At 52.2% G+C, this 22,099-nt stretch overlaps 1 protein-coding gene across 3 annotated transcripts in view; it reads left to right on the plus strand.

Moving 5' to 3' along the window:
* Window positions 1-22,099, plus strand: part of Trappc10 (trafficking protein particle complex subunit 10) — a 76,570-nt gene that overhangs the window by 43,957 nt on the left and 10,514 nt on the right. For all 3 annotated transcript variants that reach the window (XM_026410060.2, XM_026410061.2, XM_026410063.2), the window contains 11 exons: window positions 9,700-9,846; window positions 10,406-10,520; window positions 10,931-11,007; window positions 11,999-12,090; window positions 13,636-13,776; window positions 14,038-14,150; window positions 16,551-17,065; window positions 17,783-17,924; window positions 19,139-19,297; window positions 19,954-20,183; window positions 21,169-21,269. In XM_026410060.2, coding sequence (XP_026265845.1) covers window positions 9,700-9,846; window positions 10,406-10,520; window positions 10,931-11,007; window positions 11,999-12,090; window positions 13,636-13,776; window positions 14,038-14,150; window positions 16,551-17,065; window positions 17,783-17,924; window positions 19,139-19,297; window positions 19,954-20,183; window positions 21,169-21,269 — 1,832 coding nt within the window. The remainder of the gene's footprint in view (window positions 1-9,699; window positions 9,847-10,405; window positions 10,521-10,930; window positions 11,008-11,998; window positions 12,091-13,635; window positions 13,777-14,037; window positions 14,151-16,550; window positions 17,066-17,782; window positions 17,925-19,138; window positions 19,298-19,953; window positions 20,184-21,168; window positions 21,270-22,099) is intronic.

Consider the following 22,099-nt stretch of genomic DNA (forward strand, 5'->3'; position numbering starts at 1 on the left):
ATTTTAGTTAATTTCTAATGGAGAAATTCTTAATTCAGAGCCTCAGCTGAGTCACAAACTCAAGAATTTAAAATTTTCATCCAAGTATTTTTCTTGTAAGTCAAGCAAATGAGGAAAAATGCCACTTTTCAACCATTTTTCACCTTGAAATGAGATATACTTGGCCACCTAGGACGGTATGGCTGTAGGGAGTCTGCTTTGGTGCCCACCCTCAGGGTGTTGGGGCCCCAGTGCCTGGTAGAACAGAGCTCCTTGGCCCATGTGTGCAGGAGTCAGCACCTGATGGAGGTCTCATCACCGAGGGGAGAGCCCAGGAGGCTCAGACGTGGCATGGAAACCAGCACAAGCCACGGCTGTGACCTGTTTGGGGTGAGCGTTGGAAAGCCTGGAAGGATGGTGCAGACCAGTCTGTGGCCCAGTCATAACTCCAATATTTAACCATCTTCCTCATATCTTCTCTGTGCCTCGGACCCAGCACAGTAGTAATACACCCTCCAGCCTGCCAAAGGAGGGGACGAGCTCCCGGAGCCAGGTGGGACCTGGGCAGAGCCCACAGTGTATGCAGGAGCTGTGGCCTCTGGGGAGGGAACTGCTGGTCCCAGGCAGCTCTTCAGGGAAGGAGTGAGGTGCCTGCCACTGCGACCTTGTCTTCCTGTCCCTGATCTCCTCCAGGCTTTGTGAATGCTGGGAGGCCTTGAGTGCACTGATGAGTACCTCCAGCTTCCCCAGCAGGGCCAGTAGGGAGGGTGTGAAGTGGCCCGAGAGGTGGGCTGTGACCTACAGAGGGAGTGGCCTGGCGGCCCTTCTTCTGAAGGCTGCTCTGGCCTCCCATGTGCCATGGTTCTGCCCGTGGTGTTTGCAGAGTGTGCGGTGGCTGTGGAAGACGTTCACTACTAGGCAACATGCTCCCGCCTCTGTATCGCTGTGCAGCACTGAGTTCTGCAGAGCCTCTGGCTGCGGGGGAAGGAGCCTGTCAGCTACCCCTGATCACTGGAAAGAGGGCTGGGAGGTTATGAGGACTCCGAGCCTCCTGGGGAGTGTTGGGCTGGCCCTGAGCACATGCTGCCCTTGGCTCCCTGGCCTCCTCTGCTGGTGGGGAGTGCACTGCGCCTTTGACTGCCGTGTACTGTTTCAGGTGCTTCTTGTCCACTGTGGGTCTCCCACCGCCTGTCCCTGTGAAGTGGAATTGTCATTGTCGTCTTGACTTTCCCTTCTCTGAGTCATGTTTATGGCACTTGGCGGCACTTTTCTAGCTGTGCGGTGTCCCCTTTAGGAGGATCAGACCAAGCTGCATGCTGGGTCCAGACAAGGGTGTGCCACCCTGTCCCTCGTCCCCTTTGGTAGTTTCTCCCTTCCAGTGACCTACTTCTGGTTCCTGCTTCTTCCCAGCACATGGATGGGTACTCCTGGTACCTTCCTTGTCCCACTCACTTGTCCCTACTGCTGAGGTACCCACAGTCCCCTTGGTACCATCTGCCCGTTTCTCAGCACTGAGGTGGGCACTGTTTGTGGTGACCCCTGCAGGTCAGGAGTGGCTCCACTGTGTACTGGTCGTCTGGCCCCATTTGACAGTTGTGTGAGAATCAGGTTCTCAAATGACCGTTGAGCAAGGAGACCTGGGTGGGCTGGGTGCAGACTTACTGCCTCTGCTGGGAACCGGGGCTCCCTTACCTTTCCCCCAAGTATCGCTCTTTTCACCCTTGAGGTGGGGGTGAAGACAGCTGTCCTTTGGGTGGTGAGGACTGAGTGAGGTAGGGCATGGGAAGGGTGGTGTGGTGCTAGGCTTGTGTGAGGCCCAAGGTGAGTAATTTGGAGCCTTTTTCAGGGGTCTCAGTGGGCCTGCTGGTGCTGGCTGGCATGCAGGGCCTGTCACCAGCTCATCTCCACCCTTCACATCTGAGGTGGGGTCTTTCTGTGAGGTTGTGTTTGTTTAGCGGGGAGGAGGCTGTTATATCTTAAGTTTGGCAGTTGGTAAGTAACTTGAAAGACTTATTATAATTTCTTTTAAATTTTTGTGGAAAGATTTAAGATTCAGAAGACTCAAACATATTTAATTTTTCTACAAGTTGCCTCTACTCTCAAAAACAAAGCCGTTTACCATTTTGGGTTAGCTTTCTTGTGGGTTGTTTCTTGTGTTCATGTCCATGGGCAAGAAGCTGGTGTGGAACTGGGCGGTGGTGCACACCTGTAATCCCAGTGGCTCGGGAGGCTGAGGCAGGAGGATCAGAAGTTCAAAGCCAGCCTCAGCAAAAGCGAGGTGCTAAGCAACTCAGTGAGACCCTGTCTCTAAATAAAATATAAAATAGGGCTGGGGATGGGGCTCAGTGGTTGAGCACCCCTGAGTTCAATTCCAGGTACCAAAACAAAACACAAAGCTGAGTTCTGACATGCAGGGCCTGGCGAGCCGAGCCGGGGAGACGAGAGGCGGGGCTTATTCAGCAGCAACGCTGGCAGGCGTGTGGCTCCTCAGGCTTGTGTTTGTCAGCACACAGGGACACAGAGCCTACATGAAGCTGTTTGGCAACTGTTGTGTTCTCCTGCGGCTGGGCTGTGACCCAGTCCTCCATCACCGAGCTCCTTACTTATGAGGTCACCGCAGCAGGGGGTGCTCTGTGTGCGCTTCTGTGGCTTGTGCACCGTGTCCCAGAAGCCTCCTGTTTAGTCTGCCTGTTGACGTAAAGTGGCTCTCAGAGAATAGGAGGCATCGGAGCGGATGTCAGGCATCAGCCTGCCACTGTAGCAGTACCACAGTGGTCCTCCACCTGGGGGTGCCCACCTGGGGAGCCACTTCCTAGCCTTGGGCCAGTGACCTGATGGAAATGTGTAAAATGGGAGATCGTGCCACCTTGTGCAACACGCTGGGGCAGCCCTGAAGTTGCACCTGTCCCACAGGAGTCGTGTGTCTACACAGGGCCTCCCTCCACTCTTTTTTTTCCCTCCAGCTGTGTCTTATTTCCCTCCGTTTATCAAAAGCGAATATATTCCCTGTGTGACAGCGTACAAAAGCACCTGTGAGGGGTCTTTCCTCGTGGGTCCCTTTCTGGTCTGGGCCTTCTTGTGCTTGCTGAGCTGCAGTCCTGGGCTCCTGTTTGCTCTTGGAAGAGCTGCGTTGTCCGGAAGCCTCGAGTTACGGTGTGTGTCCTATATTCACATTTTTGGAAGACACTGGTACAGGTGGACTTGTGAGGCCAGGGACACACATGGCCAGTGGCCTTTAGAAGGCCCTCCTCATTCTCAGCCACACCAGCAGTGCCTTTGGCACAGGAATAGTATGACACGTGTGTCTTTTTTTTTTAACCAAGGGGGCATGGAGGGCTACAGGAAAGTGTTTTCCAGAAGGCCACTGTGTGTCTGTCATGGTGAAGGCTCAACGTTTGTTTGCTTGTTTTGAACTGTGTTTTCTCTGTGGCGTTTAACCTTTGTCAGCTCAGGTTCTGCTGTGGAACAGTGTGGCCAAATGGGACAGGGCCCCCTGTGACCTCAGAGGAACCAGCCAGTCACAGGTGTGGTGGCCAGGCTGAGGCATGACACATCATTGTGATCAGCTGGTCAGCCTGGGATCCCAGGTCAAAGCAGGGAAAGAGGCGAGGGTGCAGTCCCAGCTGGCGGCGGGCTCCGCCTGGCAGAGGCAGAGCAGTAGAGCTCCCTGAGCGTTGCACAGTGGACACCTCACTAGTCTCTTGAGTGGGGAGGTCCCTGTGGTGGCACACACTAATCCTGTGGGACAAGTGCAACTTTAGGGCTGTGACATGGAGCCAGGGGGACCAGAACTGGAGGGTGGCAGCTGATGAGAGGCTGGCTGTGGTCTCTTCCCTGGGAGAGAGAGGGGAACGTTTGCTTGCCTGCCAAGCACTGTGGTGAGAGAGTAGTGAGTGGAGAGGAAGCCCCTTCCCCTTGCAAGAACCACGGTCAGCCCACTGGGGCTGCTCCTGCTGGGCAGCGATGTGGTTCCGGCATGAAGTGGGGAGGGTGGGCTACACGCAGCACATATTGGGTGACGGGGAAGGTTCTGGAAGAGTCGTCTTAGAAGTCATTCCTCCAACTGATGGTTGCTGGGCGTGTTTTGTGCCAAGTGTTGTAGGCTCTCTTTCCAGCAGAGAACACACCCACCTGTGTGAATCAACTTTTAAATACCCGACAAGAACAATTTAAAGAAGGAACGGTTTATTTTGTCTCATGGTTTCATGGTTCAGTCCAGGGTTGGCCAGCTCCACTGCTCAGGCCTGTGGTGAGGTAGGACATCGCAGTGGAAGGGCGTGGGGAGGAGAGCTGCTCACCTCCTGGCGGCTGGGAAGAGGAGCTAGAGGAAGGGACCAGGGACAAGATACAGTCCCAAGAGCACAGGCTACTGACCTGTGTCCTCCAGCCAGCCGCACCCCACCTGCCTACAGTTCCCACCACCTCCCAGTTGTCCACTCAAATTATGAAGCCGTGACCCCATCGCTTCCCCAGACCCCAGCCTCCAGGCTTGCTGCCCTGGGGACCAAGGCTTCCATACACGGACCTGTGGGGGACAGTCCAGAGCCAACCATGCACTACCCCTGTGGCCCATGTACTTCAGTGAGAGGGCACTCCCCAGGTGACCGCTCATAGGAGTGGATTTCAGGCAGAGCAGACAGTGTCCCTTAAGAGCTGTGAAAGAGCTCAGCGTGGCCAGTGCGTCGGGGCAGGTGTGCTTGGAGAGGAGGCCCAAGGGGAGGCAGGGGAGGCCGACGTGTGCACCACAGCTAGTGATGTGCCCCCTTAGGCTGAAGCCACGTGCCACAGAAGCCTTTAGCAGCTGGGGGCCCTGGCAGGAGGAGCAGGGCGCATCCGGAAGCCAGAAGAGTGTACAAACCTGTGTGGGGGTCCAGGGGGACGGGCGAGGTTCTGAGGTAAGACTGCCGGGGTAGGTTTTAAGTGAATGGATTGGAGAAATCCAATGAGTGGCGCTGAGCCCACTGTGCATCCGCAGATAAAGGGTGCCTGTAGCTCAGCTGTGGACACAGTGTGTTCCAGGAGGATCTGTGACTCAACACGAGAGGAAGAGGCCAGCTCTGGGAGGTAGCGTGGGAGAGTGTGTGTGAGGTGGGCAGGTGCTTCTCAGGAGCACACAGAGGTCAGCGGAAGGCCATCTGTGGTGCAGGAGAGTGGCAGCTCGCGCGTCAGGAGAGGATGAGCTCCCTTGGGTAGGGTGGGAAGAGCTCCCGTGGGTCCCAGGGCAAAGACCAGCTGCCAGGCACTAGACAGCCTTGGCCGGGAGGCGTGAGCAACGCTCAGTCTTTCTGGGCACGTGAAGAGCACGCGTGCCCACCACCAGGACCAATGGACAGCTCAGCAGTGGTGGCCAGTGGAAGAGCAGGGTTTGCACTTACTGCGGTGGGAATGCCACACCCATGTGGAAAGGTGTGATGCAACAAGGCAGGCACGTGCTCGCCACCACCAGGCAGGTACACACGTAGGTCTGACTCACGGCCTGGTATGGGGAAAACCCAAGCTCCCACCCCGTGTGAGGGCGACGTTGTCCTGGTGGTCATGCAGAGAGGAGCAGCATGAAGTGAGCAAGCAGAGCACGGGAATGAGTGGACGGATGTGTGACTCGCAAGAACCATGCCTTTGGATTCCTGACACGCCGAGGTCCGCTGTGGACAGGACCACTCTGACGAGTTGTCCTGCTGGGGACTTACGGAGGGAGGGTGACAGGCTCGGAGCTCCCGGGGCTGCTGCTTAGTCTGTATCCAGGGTGGACACTCTGGGGGCGTCATATTCTGTAGGCTGTATTCACAAAAAAGAAGACAGGAGTGGCTTTGATTTTATGCTTGGAAAATATGACAATGGCTCTTTGCATTACTTATTTTTCAGGAATCAGGAGACAAGGAGGGACTTTAACAAAAATTACAGAACATATATATTAAGAAATTCATTTTAGAAGTGTGTTGTTCACTCAAGACAAAGAGTGAAGTGTCCCGGGAGTCTGTGGGGCTGCCCTGAGGCCACCACTGGCTCCTAGGTGAGCCCCAGAGTTGCAGTTGGGCAACTTAGGTGCCCAATTTAGAGCAGAGCAGAGTCCTGTGTCAGGGTGGCAGGGAGTTCCAGGTGCACCGAGGGACGCAGGCCAAGACTGAGTCCCGTCGCCTCTGTGCATGTTTGTCACTGACACCCTCCCACACCAGCCACCTTGCAGGGGAGGGAGCAGATGCTCATTTGGACAGATTTAAAACTGTGGCTGTGGAATCATTTTTTTCCCCAAAGTTTGTGGGACCTTTTCTATTCTCAAGTCCCACCATTCTGGATTAAATGAGATTTAAGAAAAGATTGAAGTTCTACATGTTGGTAAAGACATAGAAAAACTAGGACTCCCATGAGCTAGATGCTGTGTGTGTTGGTGTGTACCACCACATTGGAAAACTCTCTGCCAACGTCGACTGATGCTTCAAATAGCCTGTCCTTTGACCCAACTATTCTATCCCCAGGTATATCCCCAAGAAAAACGTGTCTGGCCATAAGACGAGCAAAGGGACTCACTTGGAAGCTTGTACATTGGTGAGGGAATCAGTGTTGGTTCATCTCACGGCTCTTCTCCTGGAGCAAAGAGCAGTGTGAACACTAATAATAATAATAATAATAATAATAATAATAGCAGTGTGCAGATGTGTTCCTGGGCACGGTGGCTTTGACGCTTAGCTAGAGGTCACATGTGCCTACAGATGGCTGCTGGGAGGCCCTGCTTTGGGGGCAGCTCCCAGCACCACCCTGGCTGTGTGGGGCACTGTTGGAGGAGCCAGTGAGCCTCCTGTGCTGCCAGCTCACTCCTCTCAGTGTGCACACAGCAAGGGCATGGCGGGGAGGAGCCTGAGCCTCAGGGCCATTCTAGTGGACGGAGCACAGGTACAGCTTCTGAGTATGTGAAGGCTCCCCCAGGAGGTGGGGTGGCCTTGCAAACAGCATTACCCAGGGTGGACAGGAAGCACCCCCTATTTAGCAGTGATGAATTCATAGAATATCAGGCACAGCATGAGAAGAAGCTGCCGACAGGGTCCTGAGGACATGATGCTGAAGAAGGAGCCATGCATGCTAGGGAGGATAGAGTGTCTGACCCCATGCATCTGAAGTTCAAAGACAAGCCAGAAGCCAGAACTAGTAGTTACCTCTTGAAGTAGATACTAACTGGGGCAAGGAGTCGAGACAACCTTCTAGTAAGGAGGTTTTTATTCCTTGGGTGGTGCTTACATATGGAAAAATTCATTGAGTTCTAGATTTAGAATTTGTGCTCTTTACATATCTTAGTGTATGTGCTTTGAAATTTATTTTTTAAAAGCAATGAGGGAATATCACTACAACTGTATTTTTAATAATGTGTTTCATTAAAGTTCTCGAAAGTCTTAGGAGAGAGAATACTATACAGCCATTTCCATCAGGCCTTTGGAATGTGTGGAGGAGAAAAAGGATGCCTTCCCCTTTGGGGTGCTTAGCTGGGGTCTTGCTGGAGCCCTGAGGGGCACTCACAGCTACACTTAGAGCTTCGGTAGCTTGAGAGGCAAAAGGAAGTGCCAGGAGTTGAAGACACCACCTGGCTGGCAAATGAGCATGCGTATCTCTTTGCTTTTTCAGTAAAACCTCAGTTTATAATGGGTGCTGGGCCCCAAGCGGCAGGGCTGTGGGGAGGCTCCAGCTTTGAGCTGGTGAAACGAACCCTGTGTGTTCCCTGTGCCTCGGTGGGTGTGGGCCTCACTGCCCATGGCCGCCCCAGGGTTATCGTTTTTGCCCCTAGGAAGGCAGCTGCTGCTCTGTCAGTGGCTTCTAGTCTCTGTCGTTGAGGCTTGCCAAAGCAGGGCTTGCTCTTTGCAGAAACATACACCAAGGAAACATCTGTCTGCTCACGGCGCCCTCTCCCACCTTGGTGTGGCCTCTGGGTCATTTCTGGGCATCTGCTGTCCCTTGTGTTTCTTTGATTCTCCACTGCCCTTGCCCTGACCTTGAGTTTGGAGAGCAGCTGTGGCCAGAGGTGCTGATGCAGCGTGCCCCTGTGTGCTCAGACCGATGTGTGCTCCTGGTGCGCCGCGGCCCCAGTGCCTCTTCTCTAGCTCCAGTGCTGTCTTTCCCTCATTGGATTTGTCTGTGTAGGTCCTCTGTAGAAGCCTGTCATTCTCTCAGGAGGTCCTTTTGTGCCCATTGCATGCCCAGGTAAGTTGGCTTGTTTACAGAAGGCCTCAGGGGGTCAGGAACAGGGTGGCAATGTCCCATGAATGAAGTGGCCCTGCTCCGCCCTGGCTTGATGGGTGAAGGTCTTGCTGTTTGGGGTCATACCCTTGGCATGGCCTGCTGTCTGCTGAGAGAGTCTCACAACTTTGTGAACAGAGCTTCTGATGGTGCATATTTTTCTATGCTGCTTTATTTGAAAGGATTTTAATGGTTTTTCTCATCTTTCAGAGCTGGGCAGGTCGGCGTCTGTAAGACATCTTTGGTTCTTTCCATTTGATTCCCGGTCCTTGTGTTGTTTGTTCCCAGGTGTCTCGAGGACACCTTCTGTGACCATTTCCTCAACATGAGGTAGCTCTTCCTAGGTCTGGTGCAGAACTGGTAGAACTCACGTTCCCATTTGAGTATTACCCAGTAGCCTATTTCACCAGAACTAAGGTACTCCTTGAAGTTAGTGCCACCAAGACCAAAGCTAGCGTTGCCGTTATTGTAAGTGAAGGTCGATGGGGAGACCCAGTCCTGTTTCAGAGAGGCTGGATTGGGGGCAGTGTCTTAGAGTCATCTACCATACGTACGGTAGATGCTTTTGCATTTCTGATAATAGAACTTTTTTGTCTTTTAAGTGGAAAGGGAATAAGCACGGAATTAGAGAGGATAGTCGAGGGAACTTACTGGTTTCCATCAGCAGCTGCAGCGGCTCTAGTGACAGCCAGTCTGTGTGCCCATCCACATCCCCCAGTCTTCCAGGCACACCCTGGATGTTGCATTAGAGTTGTCAGGAACATTCTAGTACATAGCTAACTAAGCGACAGGAGTTCCTTAGTACCCCATCCCCACACGCCTTGATCGTGGCTGAGCGTCCCTGGGTCATTCCTGGGAGCCATTGCATATCTGCTGTCGGGTGGTCTGTCTTAATGTGACCAGTCTCCTGAAGTCCTCCCTTCAAACTGAGAAGTTGCCAGGTCCCACGCTGAGTGTAAGTGAGCATAACTGGCCTTTGGGAAGCCTTTCTTTTCTTAATGTGGTTTCAAAAAAAAAAAAAATATATATATATATATATATTTTTTTTTTTTTTCCAGTATTAGGGATTGAATCCAAGAGTGCTCTACCACTGAGCTGCTCCCTCAGCCCTTTCTATTTGGTATTTTGTGAGAAGGCCTCACTAAGTTGCTTATGCTGGCCTTGTACTTAATGACCCTCCTGCCTCTGCCCCTGGAGTTTCTGGGATTATAGGTGTGACCATGACTCCCAGCTTGTTTAAGTTTTTAATTGTATAACTGAAAGTCATGTCCTAGCTGAGTCACTCAATAACATCAAATAACAGACAGAGTTGTCTTTGGATAAGTTCCGTCCTTTCTCCCTGTGTGACCCTGCAGTGGCACTTCTTCCCTGCAGCTTTGCAGGCTGCAGCCCTGAGTTTGGGTGGGTGCTCCCGGGCTGGAAGTCTTGAACACCCACGTGGCCTATATGGGTCTCTGCTCTCCCCAGCACCCTGACCTGCCTGCACTTGTGTCCTTACAGGTTTCCGTGCCACCTGGCGCTCTGGACTGCTGGGTGTTTCTGAGCTGTCTGGAGGTGTTGCAGAGGATAGAAGGTTGCTGCGACCGGGCACAGATAGACTCCAACATTGCCCACACAGTGGGATTATGGAGCTATGCCACAGAAAAGGTACTGCCTCTGGGTGCGGAGTGCTCCCGATGTCCACATGGTGTTGTGTGGCAGGTGCCCTGAGCTGTCTGGAGCAGTCTTGCTTGTTGAGATTGCGACAGGTGCTCTTGTAGCCTGAAGTGCCTGGATGGCTCTGGGGTCAGGGCTCCCTACTGCTGTGAGTTTACCCAGTAGATAGCAAGTGCTTCCTGTGCTTGTGCTGGAGACGGGGCTGCAGGTGAGGAAGGGGTGGATGAGAAGGGCGGAGCTCACCACCTAGTGCGGAAAGGCAGAAGGTGGCACTCAGGCGGGCTGCTGGGGAGCAGAGGAGCAGCCAACTGGGAGTTCCACTGGCACAGGGGATGGAGGGTGGAACCAGAGGCTAGCTGGCTCAGAGCCGTGCCAGGGACCACCTTAGGGAGTGTCTCGGTCTGAGATGATCCTAATGGTGTGGATTTCTGTATCCAGATTTGAGTCATTTCGATAGGAAAGCTGAATTTCAATCTTTTATCTTTGAATTCATTAATTTTCTACTGTCTCTTAAGAGAAATCAGTTGAAATTGTGGTTTTATCTCAACAGCTAAAAGCCTTGGGCTACCTCTGTGGACTCGTGTCAGAGAAAGGACCTAATTCAGAAGATCTCAATAGGACAGTCGATCTCTTGGCAGGTTTGGGAGCCGAGCGACCTGAAACAGGTACTACTGTTGCTGAAGTACGGTAAGGAACGCCTGCTGAACTGAGAGCACTCCTACTAGTGGAATTCAGAAAAAATGAATAGTATCTATATCACACTGTTTGGATTTGAGGCCGTCTCAGATCATTTTAATAATTTAATCCATTGGAGTGTTTGTAATGCATGTTTCTGAAAAGTCTGGCCTCAGAGGTCAGTGAGAGGTTATGAAGGGGTTAGACTACTTCATGAGTGTGCTAGCTGGAAAGAGCTCAGGGGGGGGCGAGGGCAGAGGCAGAGGGATGCTGGCCTTGACAGTACAGTTCTGGTTGGCCTGGCTGCGTCCGTAATGCCACCGAGTCAGATGCAGCTCTGCCCTGTTGGAAGGGAAATGTGACTGCAGATGAGTAAGGATCTTGTCTCTCTTGGTTTAAGCCAACACAGCTCAGAGCCCTTACAAGAAGCTCAGAGAAGCCCTGTCCTCGGTGGAAGCTTTTGAAAAGCACTACTTGGTGAGTACTGACAGTGCTCCCTGTGCCCGTGGGGCAGCTCCACCTATAGGAGACTTGCCCTTTAGCCTGACCTTTGGAGTTGGGATGTGCTTGGGTTATTTCTTTGGCATCCTTGGGAACTGTGGACAAAACGTGGAATGATTGTTTGTCAAATGTTTATGAATACCTCGTGCCATAATTAGGCATGGATGCATCTTTGAATACTTACAATTTTGTTCAAAATGGGTTTGCCCCTTTAATAAGTAGAAATTATGAAGGGAACCATTTGTTGGGCAGAGCTATTATGCTTGATTTTACAAGATTTGATTAGACAGACTTCAGAAAGCAGCATGGATAGTAGCGTGGGAGATCCACTCGGTTCCTGGGTTGTGGGTAATTCAGGTTCTGAGCGTGTCCCCTGGGATACAGATGGGTGGGAACCCTCAGAAATGTTGTTAAAGGGTCTGCTCTAGGAATTGTAAAAAAGAAAAAGAAGAGAAAGAGCACCCTCAGATAAAAGGACTTTGAAAAGTTACTCTTGTGATGAACAAATTCATGGGCATTTATTATCGTCCTTCATTATTTATATGTATGTATGGACCCATGCACGTTATTGACTATACTGGTTACGTGTTACAGAAAAACAACACAAAAATAAATGCCAAGTAAAAAATGATGTTACTATTAATAACAATGTCTTTTGCTATAGCTTTGGATAAATGCACATAGGATTTGTCTAGCATTAAAAATTCAAGAACTTTTGCTGGGCATGGTGGCACCCTCCTGTAATCCCAGTGGCTTGGGAGGCTGAAGCAGGAGGATCGTGAGTTCAAAGCCAGCCTCAGTAACTTAGCAAAGCACTTAGCAACTCAGTGAGACCTTGTCTCTAAATGTTAAAAAAGGGCTGGGGATGTGTCTCAGTGGTTAAGCGCTCCCCTAGGGCAATCCTCAGTACTAAAAAACAAAAGAAAACCAGATTCAAGCATGTAATTCTGCTTTTCCTTTTCCACAGGATCTGTCCCATGCTACCATTGAAATGTACACGAGCATCGGGAGGACTCGATCTGCCAAACTCGTTGGGAAAGATGTAGCAGAATTCTACATGTAATTGCTCTTGAACTTTTCTCTGAATTCTAAACATTTCACATATATAGTGAAAGAAGATTTGGGTGTGGAGTTAATGTCAAGAGTACCTAAATGTAGAATCTATTCTTCAGCTACCGTCATTTTGGTTTTTAATTTTTTTCTGAAAAGTGAGAGAGAGGCTTTTAGCTTGTTATTCCTAATAACTTATTGGTCTTTGAAGTTCTTTTATTTAATATCTCTCTCTCTCTAACACACACACACACGCACGCACACACAATATTATAAGTAACTTTGAAGATCTGTGTGGGGTATTTGGGAATCTTCTCCCCGAGGGAACGTGGACTGAAGTGTTGTTCTGTAGTGTCCGCTAGTTCCTCCCTCGGGTCTCAGCAGGATGGGAATGGAGCAGCTGCGTGTGTTGGGCGCATGCTGGAGGGCAATCCAAGGTGATTGCTAAGTGTGTTCAGATAGCACACGAATTTCTGTTCCTGTTCCAGCTGCAGTTTGAGTGCAAAGAAAAGACCACGAATTTAATCTATTTCTAAGGTGTTTGATAAAACCAGCCTGTAGAAGAGAAGAAAGCCTGGCTGGCCATGCAATTGCTGTTTCAGTTGGAAAGAGATATAGAGTATAAGGAAAAGACATAAAGGCCATGTATTCATTAATGTTCTCTCAAAAAAAGATACATTTGAAATGAGGTCTTGAAATCTGTGCTTATAGTAAGTTCAGCAGCTGAAGCAAGAGAGGAGAGTGTGTGAGCTGATGTGAGCGGCTGGGAAGGGGCTCACAGGTGGGTGGTCCGAGTGCACCTTCTGTTTTCCAGAACATCGATGGCAGAGCCAAGGCTAGCACTAGGCTCTCCTGAATCCCCTCTGGTGCACCTGTTACCTGAGCAGGAAGGCCACGTCTAATCCTAACCCTAATCCTAAGTGTGTAATTAGGAAAGGTGAACTCTTCCCACTTCCAGAGTAGATTGACGGACTTGGGAATGTCCCCTGGTGCCCTGGCGCCTGCTTGGCAGTGCTGGCCTTCCCCTAGCTCAGCCCTGTGGGGAAGGAGGGGGTCCAGCTTTTTTCTGAACTGGGCAGGCCCCAGTGGTTTGTACCTTGAACTGTTTTGGGTTTTACTCTGAGCCTCTTCAGTTTCCCTGGGACCGGGCAGCTTCCTCCTAATGACACATGTTGCTGATTGAATCCCTCCTGGCTCTCTGTGGCTCTCTGCCCGAGCTCCCCTGACTGGGCCTCAGGGCTCTGTTTGCATGTGTCTCGGGTGGCATGACTGCTGGGCAGCCCTGGCAGTCCCTTCTGCTCTCACCTCTCACCCAAGTTGATGAACGATGCCTGGCGCTGGCAGCAGCGAGGTGGTCCTGTTACTGCCAGCCACTCCTCAGCCCTCGCCTGGCAGCCCCGGGTGGATCTTGGGCTAGAGCACTCTCCCGTGAGGGGTAGCAGCCAGAACTAGGCAGAGGTGGTGCTTGTGTCCTGCAGGGTGTGAGGGGCAGCAGGTGCCCCCGGAAGGAGCGCATCCCCTTCTCACAGGAGCTGTGCTTGTTGACTTTGCCAGGAGGAAAAGGTCTGCACAGAAGGCAGAAGCTCACCTGCAGGGGGCTCTGAAAACCTACCTGGCCGAGGGCTGGGCCCTGCCCGTCACTCACACGAGGAAGCAGCTGGCCGAGTGCCAGAAGCACCTTGGGCAAATCGAAAAGTATCCTTTTCTGGACTAGGACTGTTGCTTTCTGTTCTTAGAGGAAGGTTGTTTACAGCATTCTGGTGTGAACTGAATGCCTGGCCCCTGGTTTTTAAACTAACTTCAGGTTTCTGATAATTAAAAACACAACAATCACAATTTAAAAAATGAAGGATGCCCTTTGGGCCACACTTGGAAGGCCAAAGAGGACTTTGGAAGCCCTTTTGCCTCCAGCACTCCCTGTGTGAGGTCCTCTGACCCCTTAACTCTCCACTCCAGCTATCTGCAGACGAGCAGCCTTCTGGCCAGCGATGGTCACCTCACCCAGGAGGAGCGGGCACACTTCTGCCAAGAGATACTCAGCTTTGCCAAGCAACAGGTGGACAGCCCGGGTAAGACTAACCTTTTTTTTTTTAAGAGAGGAGAGAGAGAGAAGTTTTTTAATATTTATTTTTCAGTTTTCGATGGACACAACATCTTTATTTTATTTTATGTGGTGCTGAGGATCGAACCCAGCGCCCCGCGCATGCCAGGCGAGCGCATTACCGCTTGAGCCACACCCCCAGCCCCAGACTAACATTTTAAACTTTATTATGGATATTTTCAAATACTAGAGGAAAGTAAGAAGAATAACACAAGCTACACTGACCTCTCAGAGTCAGCAGTCAACGTTTTGGTGTACAGCAAGCGCATGTCTGTGTCTTTTTTTTGCCTTTTTCACTTTTGCTGAACTTCACAGAAACTCCAGATCATGGTGTAATGCTTCAGTCTGAGAGCAGTTTAGATGGATGGTCTCTACCCACACCCAAGGGGTTCTGCTAAGGTCTGTGTTCAGGTTTCTCTCGTCATGAGTTATTAGCAGGATCAGTGAGGAATCACGTGCTGCATCTGGTTGTGATGTCTCGGTTGCTCCCGTCTCTTTCTTTGTCCAGACACTGGCTTCTGCTTGTGGAGGTGGAGTGCATATGCCTGTGGCCCTCTCACTGCAAGCGCCCTACTTAGCAGCTGTGTGCAGCCACCACTGCAGGCCACTGCAGAACGCTGTCCTCATCCCAGAAGGTCCCCCTGCTGCTCTCCCAGTCCCTGCCAGCCATCAGTCTGCTTCCTGTCTTATGAGACCCATCTTGGGTGCTCCACTCAGAATCCTGGTCTCTCCCTGGCTTGATTGGGTGTCTTCAAGCCCATGTGACCCTGCTTTATCTCTTGTTAGTGTTCCACGCTCGGATCCAGTTGTCCCCCAGACTGGCCCACCTTCTGGAATTGTCTCAGTGTTTCATCAAGGTTACCCCTAAATGGAAGTGAGACTGCAATGCTTGAATGCAGGTTGACTTTTTTTTTTTTTTTTTTTTTGGTACCAGGAATTGATGCCAGGTTAAATGTTCTGGCAAGTACACTTTATGATGATGCTGTGTGGCAAGATTAAATTTATCATATCATTTAACTCCTTATGTTGAGCTTACCAAGAGGAGCACCTTTTGAATCGGTCACTCTACTGCTCAGCTCAGGCTGCTGTAACAAGATACTAGAGATGGAGTCGTGCCACGAGCATTTGTTTTCTCAGTGTTCTGGAGGCGGAAGTCTGAGGTCAGTGCGGCAGGGCAGGTTCTGGTGAGGCCTCTTCCTGACTTGTAGACGACTGCCTTCTCGCTGTGTCCTCATGTGGAGGAGGAGAAGAGAGCAGCTCTGTGGTGTCCCTGGCTGTCTCAGAGGGCACTTTCCCATCAGAAGGTCCCACCCTCCTGATCTGAGCCAGCCTGATCTTTAACCTGACAGGGCCACCTCCAGATTCCACATGCAGGGTGTCAGGGCTTCACCACAGACGTCTCAGGGCACAGCTCCGTTCATGGTAGTTATCACGTGAAAGCTGAGTTTTCCAAAGGCTTTGGCTCCAGGTTCGCCTGATCCTTGACAGCTAGGATGGGTTTCCTCCAAGAGGGCTACCTGGATGGGCTTCAGGAGCCACAGGACAGTGGTTTGGCTTTATAGCCTTATTTAGTGTGCCTGACCAGGTTGTTAGTGTGGTGCCCACGTCTGCTGTGGTGTGGGAGGTGATGTTGGCACTTGGCACCCTGTGTGAAGGGCGTCCCATCGGTACTTACCACATGCTCTTACGCCACCTGTCTCAGCAGGTCTCCTTTAGGTAATCAAAAATGATTTGTTTTTCTTTTTTTGAGCTGGGGATGGAAGCCAGAGCCTCGCACAGTCCAAGCCAGTGGACAGCACCCAGCCCTGTCCTGAGGCTGATGAGTGGTGGTCTCTTCAGCCTTCCCCACCAGGGTGCTTATAGAAAGGAGGCTGCAAGGCCGGAGTGGCAGGTTCTTGCCCAGCAGGGTGACTACAGCCACCCTTGGCTGCAGTTTTGGTCAGAGGCCCCGAACACTGGTGCTCACTTGCAGGTGTACAGGGGCCTGAGAATACCTTGAATCAAGAGAAGGAGTTGGGATCCCCTGAAAACAACTCTAGGGATTAGACTGTTGACAGAGTTTGTTTTGAAACTGAGAAGTTTGTTGACCTATTTCTCTCAAATTTGCTGGAACATATTTGTAAACCCGAATTTTGGTTGATTTTATAATTCCCCAGAAGTATCTGGGCATCAGTTCATGTTCTGCTTTTAACAAAGTGCTTCTGAGGGGTTAAGATGGCAGAAGATGGTTTCCCTGCTCTCCCGCGAAGGTCACTGCTGCTTCTCCTGCTGAGCGAGTGCTTCCGCCCTGGCCGTGCCCAGGCCCTGCTTCCTGGTGCCAAAGGAAGCGTGCCTTGGGCTCAGGGGCAGCGGTGGTGTGTGCTCACAGGTCACAGGATCCTGCTGCCCATGCACTCCTTTGCACAACTGAGGGATCTCCACTTCGACCCTTCCAATGCCGTGGTCCACGCGGGTGGCGCTCTCTCTGTAGAGATAACCCTGTACAGCCAGATGCCTGTCCCCGTCCACATGGACCAGATTGCTGTCAATGTCCACTTCAACATAGAGAAAAACAGTTACCGGAAGACTGCTGAGTGGCTGACCAAGCACAAGACGTCCAACGGGATTATTAACTTTCCAGCCGAGACTTCACTGTTCCCTGTGTCCCAGAACAGCTCACCTGCGCTGGAGCTATCGGAGATGTTCGAGCGCAGCCCTTCTGATAATTCCTTGAACACAACAGGGATTATTTGCAGAAATGTCCACATGCTCCTGAGGAAGCAGGAAGGCGGCTCTTCTCTAGAAACACCCTCGGGGGTGGCCCTGGAGGACGGGGCCCACGTGCTGCGGTGCAGCAGTGTGACTCTGCAGCCTGGGGCCAACAGGATAGCCTTCAGGACCCAGGTACATGCTTGACTGGGAAGTGGATGTGGGGGTGGTGGAGAGGATGGTCAAGTGTGAGAATCAGGGGAGACCCTGCCTGGCTCGCCTGTTTAGTCTTGTCCCTAAGGAAAGATACACTAGTGTTTAAAAAAATCTTATATATATATATACAGTTTTTCAGCTGTGGATAAATTCTGAGTGAAGTTCTTTGTGTAGCTATTTGGGAGTTTAGCTATTTCCCTGGGTATTAAAATGCTCGTTTGTTATCAGAAGATTTTGAAGGAGATGGCGCGCTCACATCAAACTGTTTTCCTTTTGTGGCCACTCAGTGTCAAAGCAGTTGCCTCTAAGATGAGTCTGCTCAGACTCATCTTAGTTGCAGCACGCCCAGTATAGTTCGCTCGCCCAAGGGGCCAGGCTTGGAGGAGGAGGCACTTGGCTGCCCGTGGGCTAAGTAGGTCTACTGGGCATGTCCACAGGGTGCTGTCACAGAGAGCGCCATGGCAGGGGCTCATGTTGGAACTAGAAGTGTGGAGTCCACCTGAAGCATCAGCTCAGAAAATCAGGGAATGGGAGATGCAGAGGGCACCCTGGAACAGCCCAAGTGTAGGCGCGGATGCACAGGGCAGAGGGTTAGAAGGGAGAAGGAGAAGCATTTGGAAGAGATTATGGTCCAGCCTTACTAGAAAACTGGTAACCTCAAAAGGCTATCTTTCCAAATGTCTGATTTGACCCTAGGCCAAGGAGCCTGGAACATACACACTCCGCCAGCTGTGTGCCTCAGTGGGCCCCGTGTGGTTCGTCCTTCCGCACATCTACCCCATCGTGCAATACGATGTGTACTCTCAGGAGCCCCAGCTGCACGTGGAGCCGCTGGCTGGTGAGTGGCCTGCAGCCCTTGAGGAGGCTGCTGTGGCAGTGCCGAGAGGTTCCTCTCATGTCCGTTAGCCATGTCTGTCTGCAAGCAGCACCGTGGTAGCACAGTGGAAATGTGCCTGGCACTAACCCGTTGTCACTCTGCTGCTGGTCAGAATATTCATTTTCCTATCACTGCTGGCTTCCATGTTTATGGTAGCTGTGGTGTATCTGAAAACAAGAAAGGAGAAAGTCAGCCAGTGTCAGCAAAGGTCAGCTGCAGGGGCCCAACTGGACGTAGTCATGCTCCATGCTCACAGCCAGCCTTCTCCTTCAGAGGTGCTGCGAAAGCCTCACCCTCTGGCATGGCATTTGAGAACCTTGGAGCTACTGTCCTTTTAGATAAGTTCTAAAACGAGAAGAGGTTGGTTTTCAAAATGATGGAAGACCACAGGGTGCTTCCTCAAACACTGGTGAATGGATGTCTTAGTCATTAGCTTGGTTCTTGTTTCCTCCATTTGGAAACAATACCAAGGAAAGCCTTTTTTTTTTATTCTTTCAAACTTCTGCCAGAGTCACCAGCAGAGGCTCTCAGATGCCACACACAACAGTCAACAGTCCATCTCTTAAGGGGCTTTTTCTCACAGAAGGATCAGGAGACAGGCTGAGCTCTGTTCCTTTGAGGGACCAAGTAGTGGCAGCTGGGCAGGGCTGCCCCCAACCCCTCACTGTCCTTCCTGCCTTCAGCCATGGCCTCCTGGACTCATCTGTTCCTTCTTATTCTTGGTCTCTTGCCTTCTCCTGCCAACCCCAGATGGGGTGCTCAGAACCTCCAGTCCACTTTCACCCTTTTTCTGGCGGGGTGTGAGCAGTGGCCAGCCATTTTGCTAGGCTACTTCTGAATCAAACATGGGGACCTTCTGAATGGCTTTGGCCACGCTGTTACTGTGGCTGTCTTTGAGCCTCATTGTCTGCTTCTCTCTCACTGACTGGCAGGTGGGTTTTGAGACCCCCATCTGTGTCCAGGCGCACAGTTCTCAGTTCCCAGCACGGTCCCCCTTGATTCTGCAGTTAGGCTGTTGCGAGGAAGTCGGGGCAGCAGGGAGCGGAGACCGAGTGAACTCAAGGAGTTTCCCCGTGCACAGGTCTCGGCTAACAGCATCTCCTCTGGCCTCCTCTCAGGCTGTGAGCCTCTGCTCCCTGTGGGAGGGATGCTGATTGCCATCTCGTTTCTTTCAGATAGCCTTTTGGCGGGTATTCCTCAGAAGGTCAAGTTCACTGTCACTACTGGCCATTATACAGTAAAAAATGGGGACAGCCTCCAGCTCAGCAACGTGGAGGCCATGCTGATCCTGTGCCAGACCGAGAACAGAGCCACGATCTTTTCCAACTCGAGAGGTAAGACTCCTGGTGCCACCTGTCGTGAGGCAGGTGGGTGGTGTGCTGGATCATAGGAAAGTGACCCATGTCCCACCATCCAGTCAGCATGCCCTGATGCCTCCCAGTGCCCCTGCTGTCCTCACAGGCATCTGATGGAGGTTCCTCAGTGGACTGACCCAGCTCCTGGTCTGGTGCCAGGTGGTGTGACCTTGCTGGTGACACATGGTGCAGCTTCACAGCCATGCCACTCCACAGGGACACCCCCGACCACCACCATTGGAAAGCTCGAGCAGTTACCCTTTTTGTAGGCCTTGGTCAGAGCCCTTGAGGATGCCCAGGGCCCACAGACCACCCGTGGAGTGCGAAGGAAGGCCTGCACTGCTGTTGGGCGGGCCATGGTCCACTGGAGGCATGCAGCAGCAGGCATACGGGGCCACGCCCGAAAGACCTGCCCTGTCAAGTCTTCAGCCTGGGAGCAGTGGCCACCCTGCGACTCCCCTGTTGACCCATTTTGTCCTGGGGCTTTTCTTGGACTTGCTGCCTCTCCCTTGGCCCCGTTGTCTTTCCCTGTGGTGCACAGGACAGTGGGAACTCATGCAGGGCCCACTACCTGCTGACAAGAGGGGCTAGCAGGGGATGCGTGTGTCTGAGGGGGCTCTTTGCACCCCCCACAGAGGAGTCTTCTGTCGCCTCGCTCCGGATCCAGGCCTCTGACAAGGTCACAAGCATCGGTCTGCCTGCTGCGCCTGCGTACCACGTGATCGAGTTTGAGCTAGAGGTTCTGTCTTTACCTTCAGCTTCAGCAGCTATGGGGGAGAGGGGCACTCAAGGGACACCGGAGATCCACAGGAAGCAGAAGGACAGGCAGAGAACTGGTCACTGCATGGTTACCACAGACCACAAGGTAGGGAGGCTGCAGGCTGGCTGCGTTTTTGGCAGCTTCTGTCCGTCTGCCTGTCGTGTAAGGTGGCTTCTGCTCCCGCCTGTGAAGCGTCCCTTTCCTGGCTGCATTGCAGGCGCCACACTGAGGGAGTGAGGGGAGTCTGCTGGTCTTGTGAGTGGCAGAGCAGCTATGTCAGGTGTGCATCTTGTGAGACTCAACCATGGGGAACTCTGTGGGCAGGCTTTGTGGCCGCTGTTTGTTGACAGTTACTGGAGAGATCCTTGGCGCTGGTCCCAGGTCCAGGCTGCCTACAGCCTGTTCCTTCAGGGGTCCACACCCTGTAGTGCAGGGACTGATTCTGAGGGTTTTTTTCCACTGCCCGCAAGTTGTAGCACATGCACCGAATAGGAAGACATACACAGTCACTTGGAAGAGTCAGGGGCTCAAGGTACCAGACAGCCAGCATCTGAGAAGAGCACACGAGGAAGTTTTCTCCTCACCTCATGCGGTTGGGAGGTGCAGGTGGTGTTTTGCAGGAGGCCTGGCTGGTACTGGATGGGTGCATGTTCTGTGTCTGGTGTATTCATTTGTTCCACGTGGGGACACAAGGAAGTTCGAGGCCACTTTCCTTCCTGCCCTCATCTGAGTTCTCAGTGCACAGCACTTGGACAGGGTGACTAGATGGCGTCCTTAGATGTGTCTGAGGTCTCAGCTCCACTGTGGGAGAGCAACTGGCAGGCTCCCTGCTTGCCAGGTGCCTGGAGCCCTCAGGCCACGCTGCAGAGCCGCACCGCGCCTGCCCGATCTGTCTTTGTTGTCTATGTGATTAACTTCTTACTTGCTTGTTTGTGCGTGTGCTTGATAGAAGTGGGCTTTCTGAAAAGTGAGTAAAATGAGCCATAGTGAGATGTCCAGGGCATGAGCAGCGCTGCAGAGCCGGACGGGTGGTGGTGGTGGAGTGCTGGTGGGCAGGCAGGCTGAGTGTGCCCCTCTGTGTCCTCCACAGGTGTCAATCGACTGCCCATGGTCCATCTACTCCACTGTCATTGCACTGACATTCAGTGTGCCGTTCAGGACCACGCACTCCCTACTCTCCTCTGGAACCCGGTAAGGAGGCCCAGGACTCTGCTGAGGGGCGGTTGTTGATTGAGAGCATGGCTCCAGTGAGAGTGAGGTGCATTCTCTGCACACAGGCTGTCTGCAGCCTGCTCGTTCAGGGGTCCACGCCCTGTAGTGCGGGGACTGATTCTGAGGCACAGATTCCCAGTGTGTGCTCCGATTTTCCTGCCTGTCTCACAAGTGACATTTTATAGTTGGTTTATTTGATCTGGAGTCCATAAAAGCCCATCTAGTAGCTCTTCTTACCTGTCCTCCTGTATTTTGACTCTGGGACCTCTAGAAGGACTGCCATTCTGGATTTGGCTGGTTGTGTCCTCGATATTTGGGTAACTCGGCTCCCTGTTCCTGGATCTCTTGTCAGTTGCTAGTTGTCTCCAGAGAGGGATTTCCAGAACCTGGCCTGGGCCCGAGGGTTCCCTGTTGCAGGCTGCCCCGTGTGTACTCCAGGGAATGCAGCAGCATCTCCAGGCTCTCCTCTAGGTGCTAGCAGCAGCCCTCCCCCACCCCACACGTCTTCTTGCCCTGCTGCTCTAGAGGCCACTCAGCCTCTATAGAGACAGGAGGGACAGGAGAGTTTGGAGGTGACGTGGGACACCATTGGGGAGGCACATGTCTGCTTGTTCTGCTTGGAGTGATGGTGCTGCGCTGATCACGGGGCTCGGGCACTGCCTGCCTCTCACCGTGTGGTTCTCTTTTGTTCATCCATTGATGGTATTTGGGTAAATTGGAGAAATTGATAAAGTGTCAGAATTGAAATGACATTAGCAAGAAAATTGTAGATGTTAATGGTGGAAGCTCAGTGCGCTAAACAGAAGCCA

Source organism: Urocitellus parryii, chromosome 2 (assembly GCF_045843805.1).
Source record: "Urocitellus parryii isolate mUroPar1 chromosome 2, mUroPar1.hap1, whole genome shotgun sequence".
Lineage (NCBI taxonomy): Eukaryota > Metazoa > Chordata > Mammalia > Rodentia > Sciuridae > Urocitellus > Urocitellus parryii.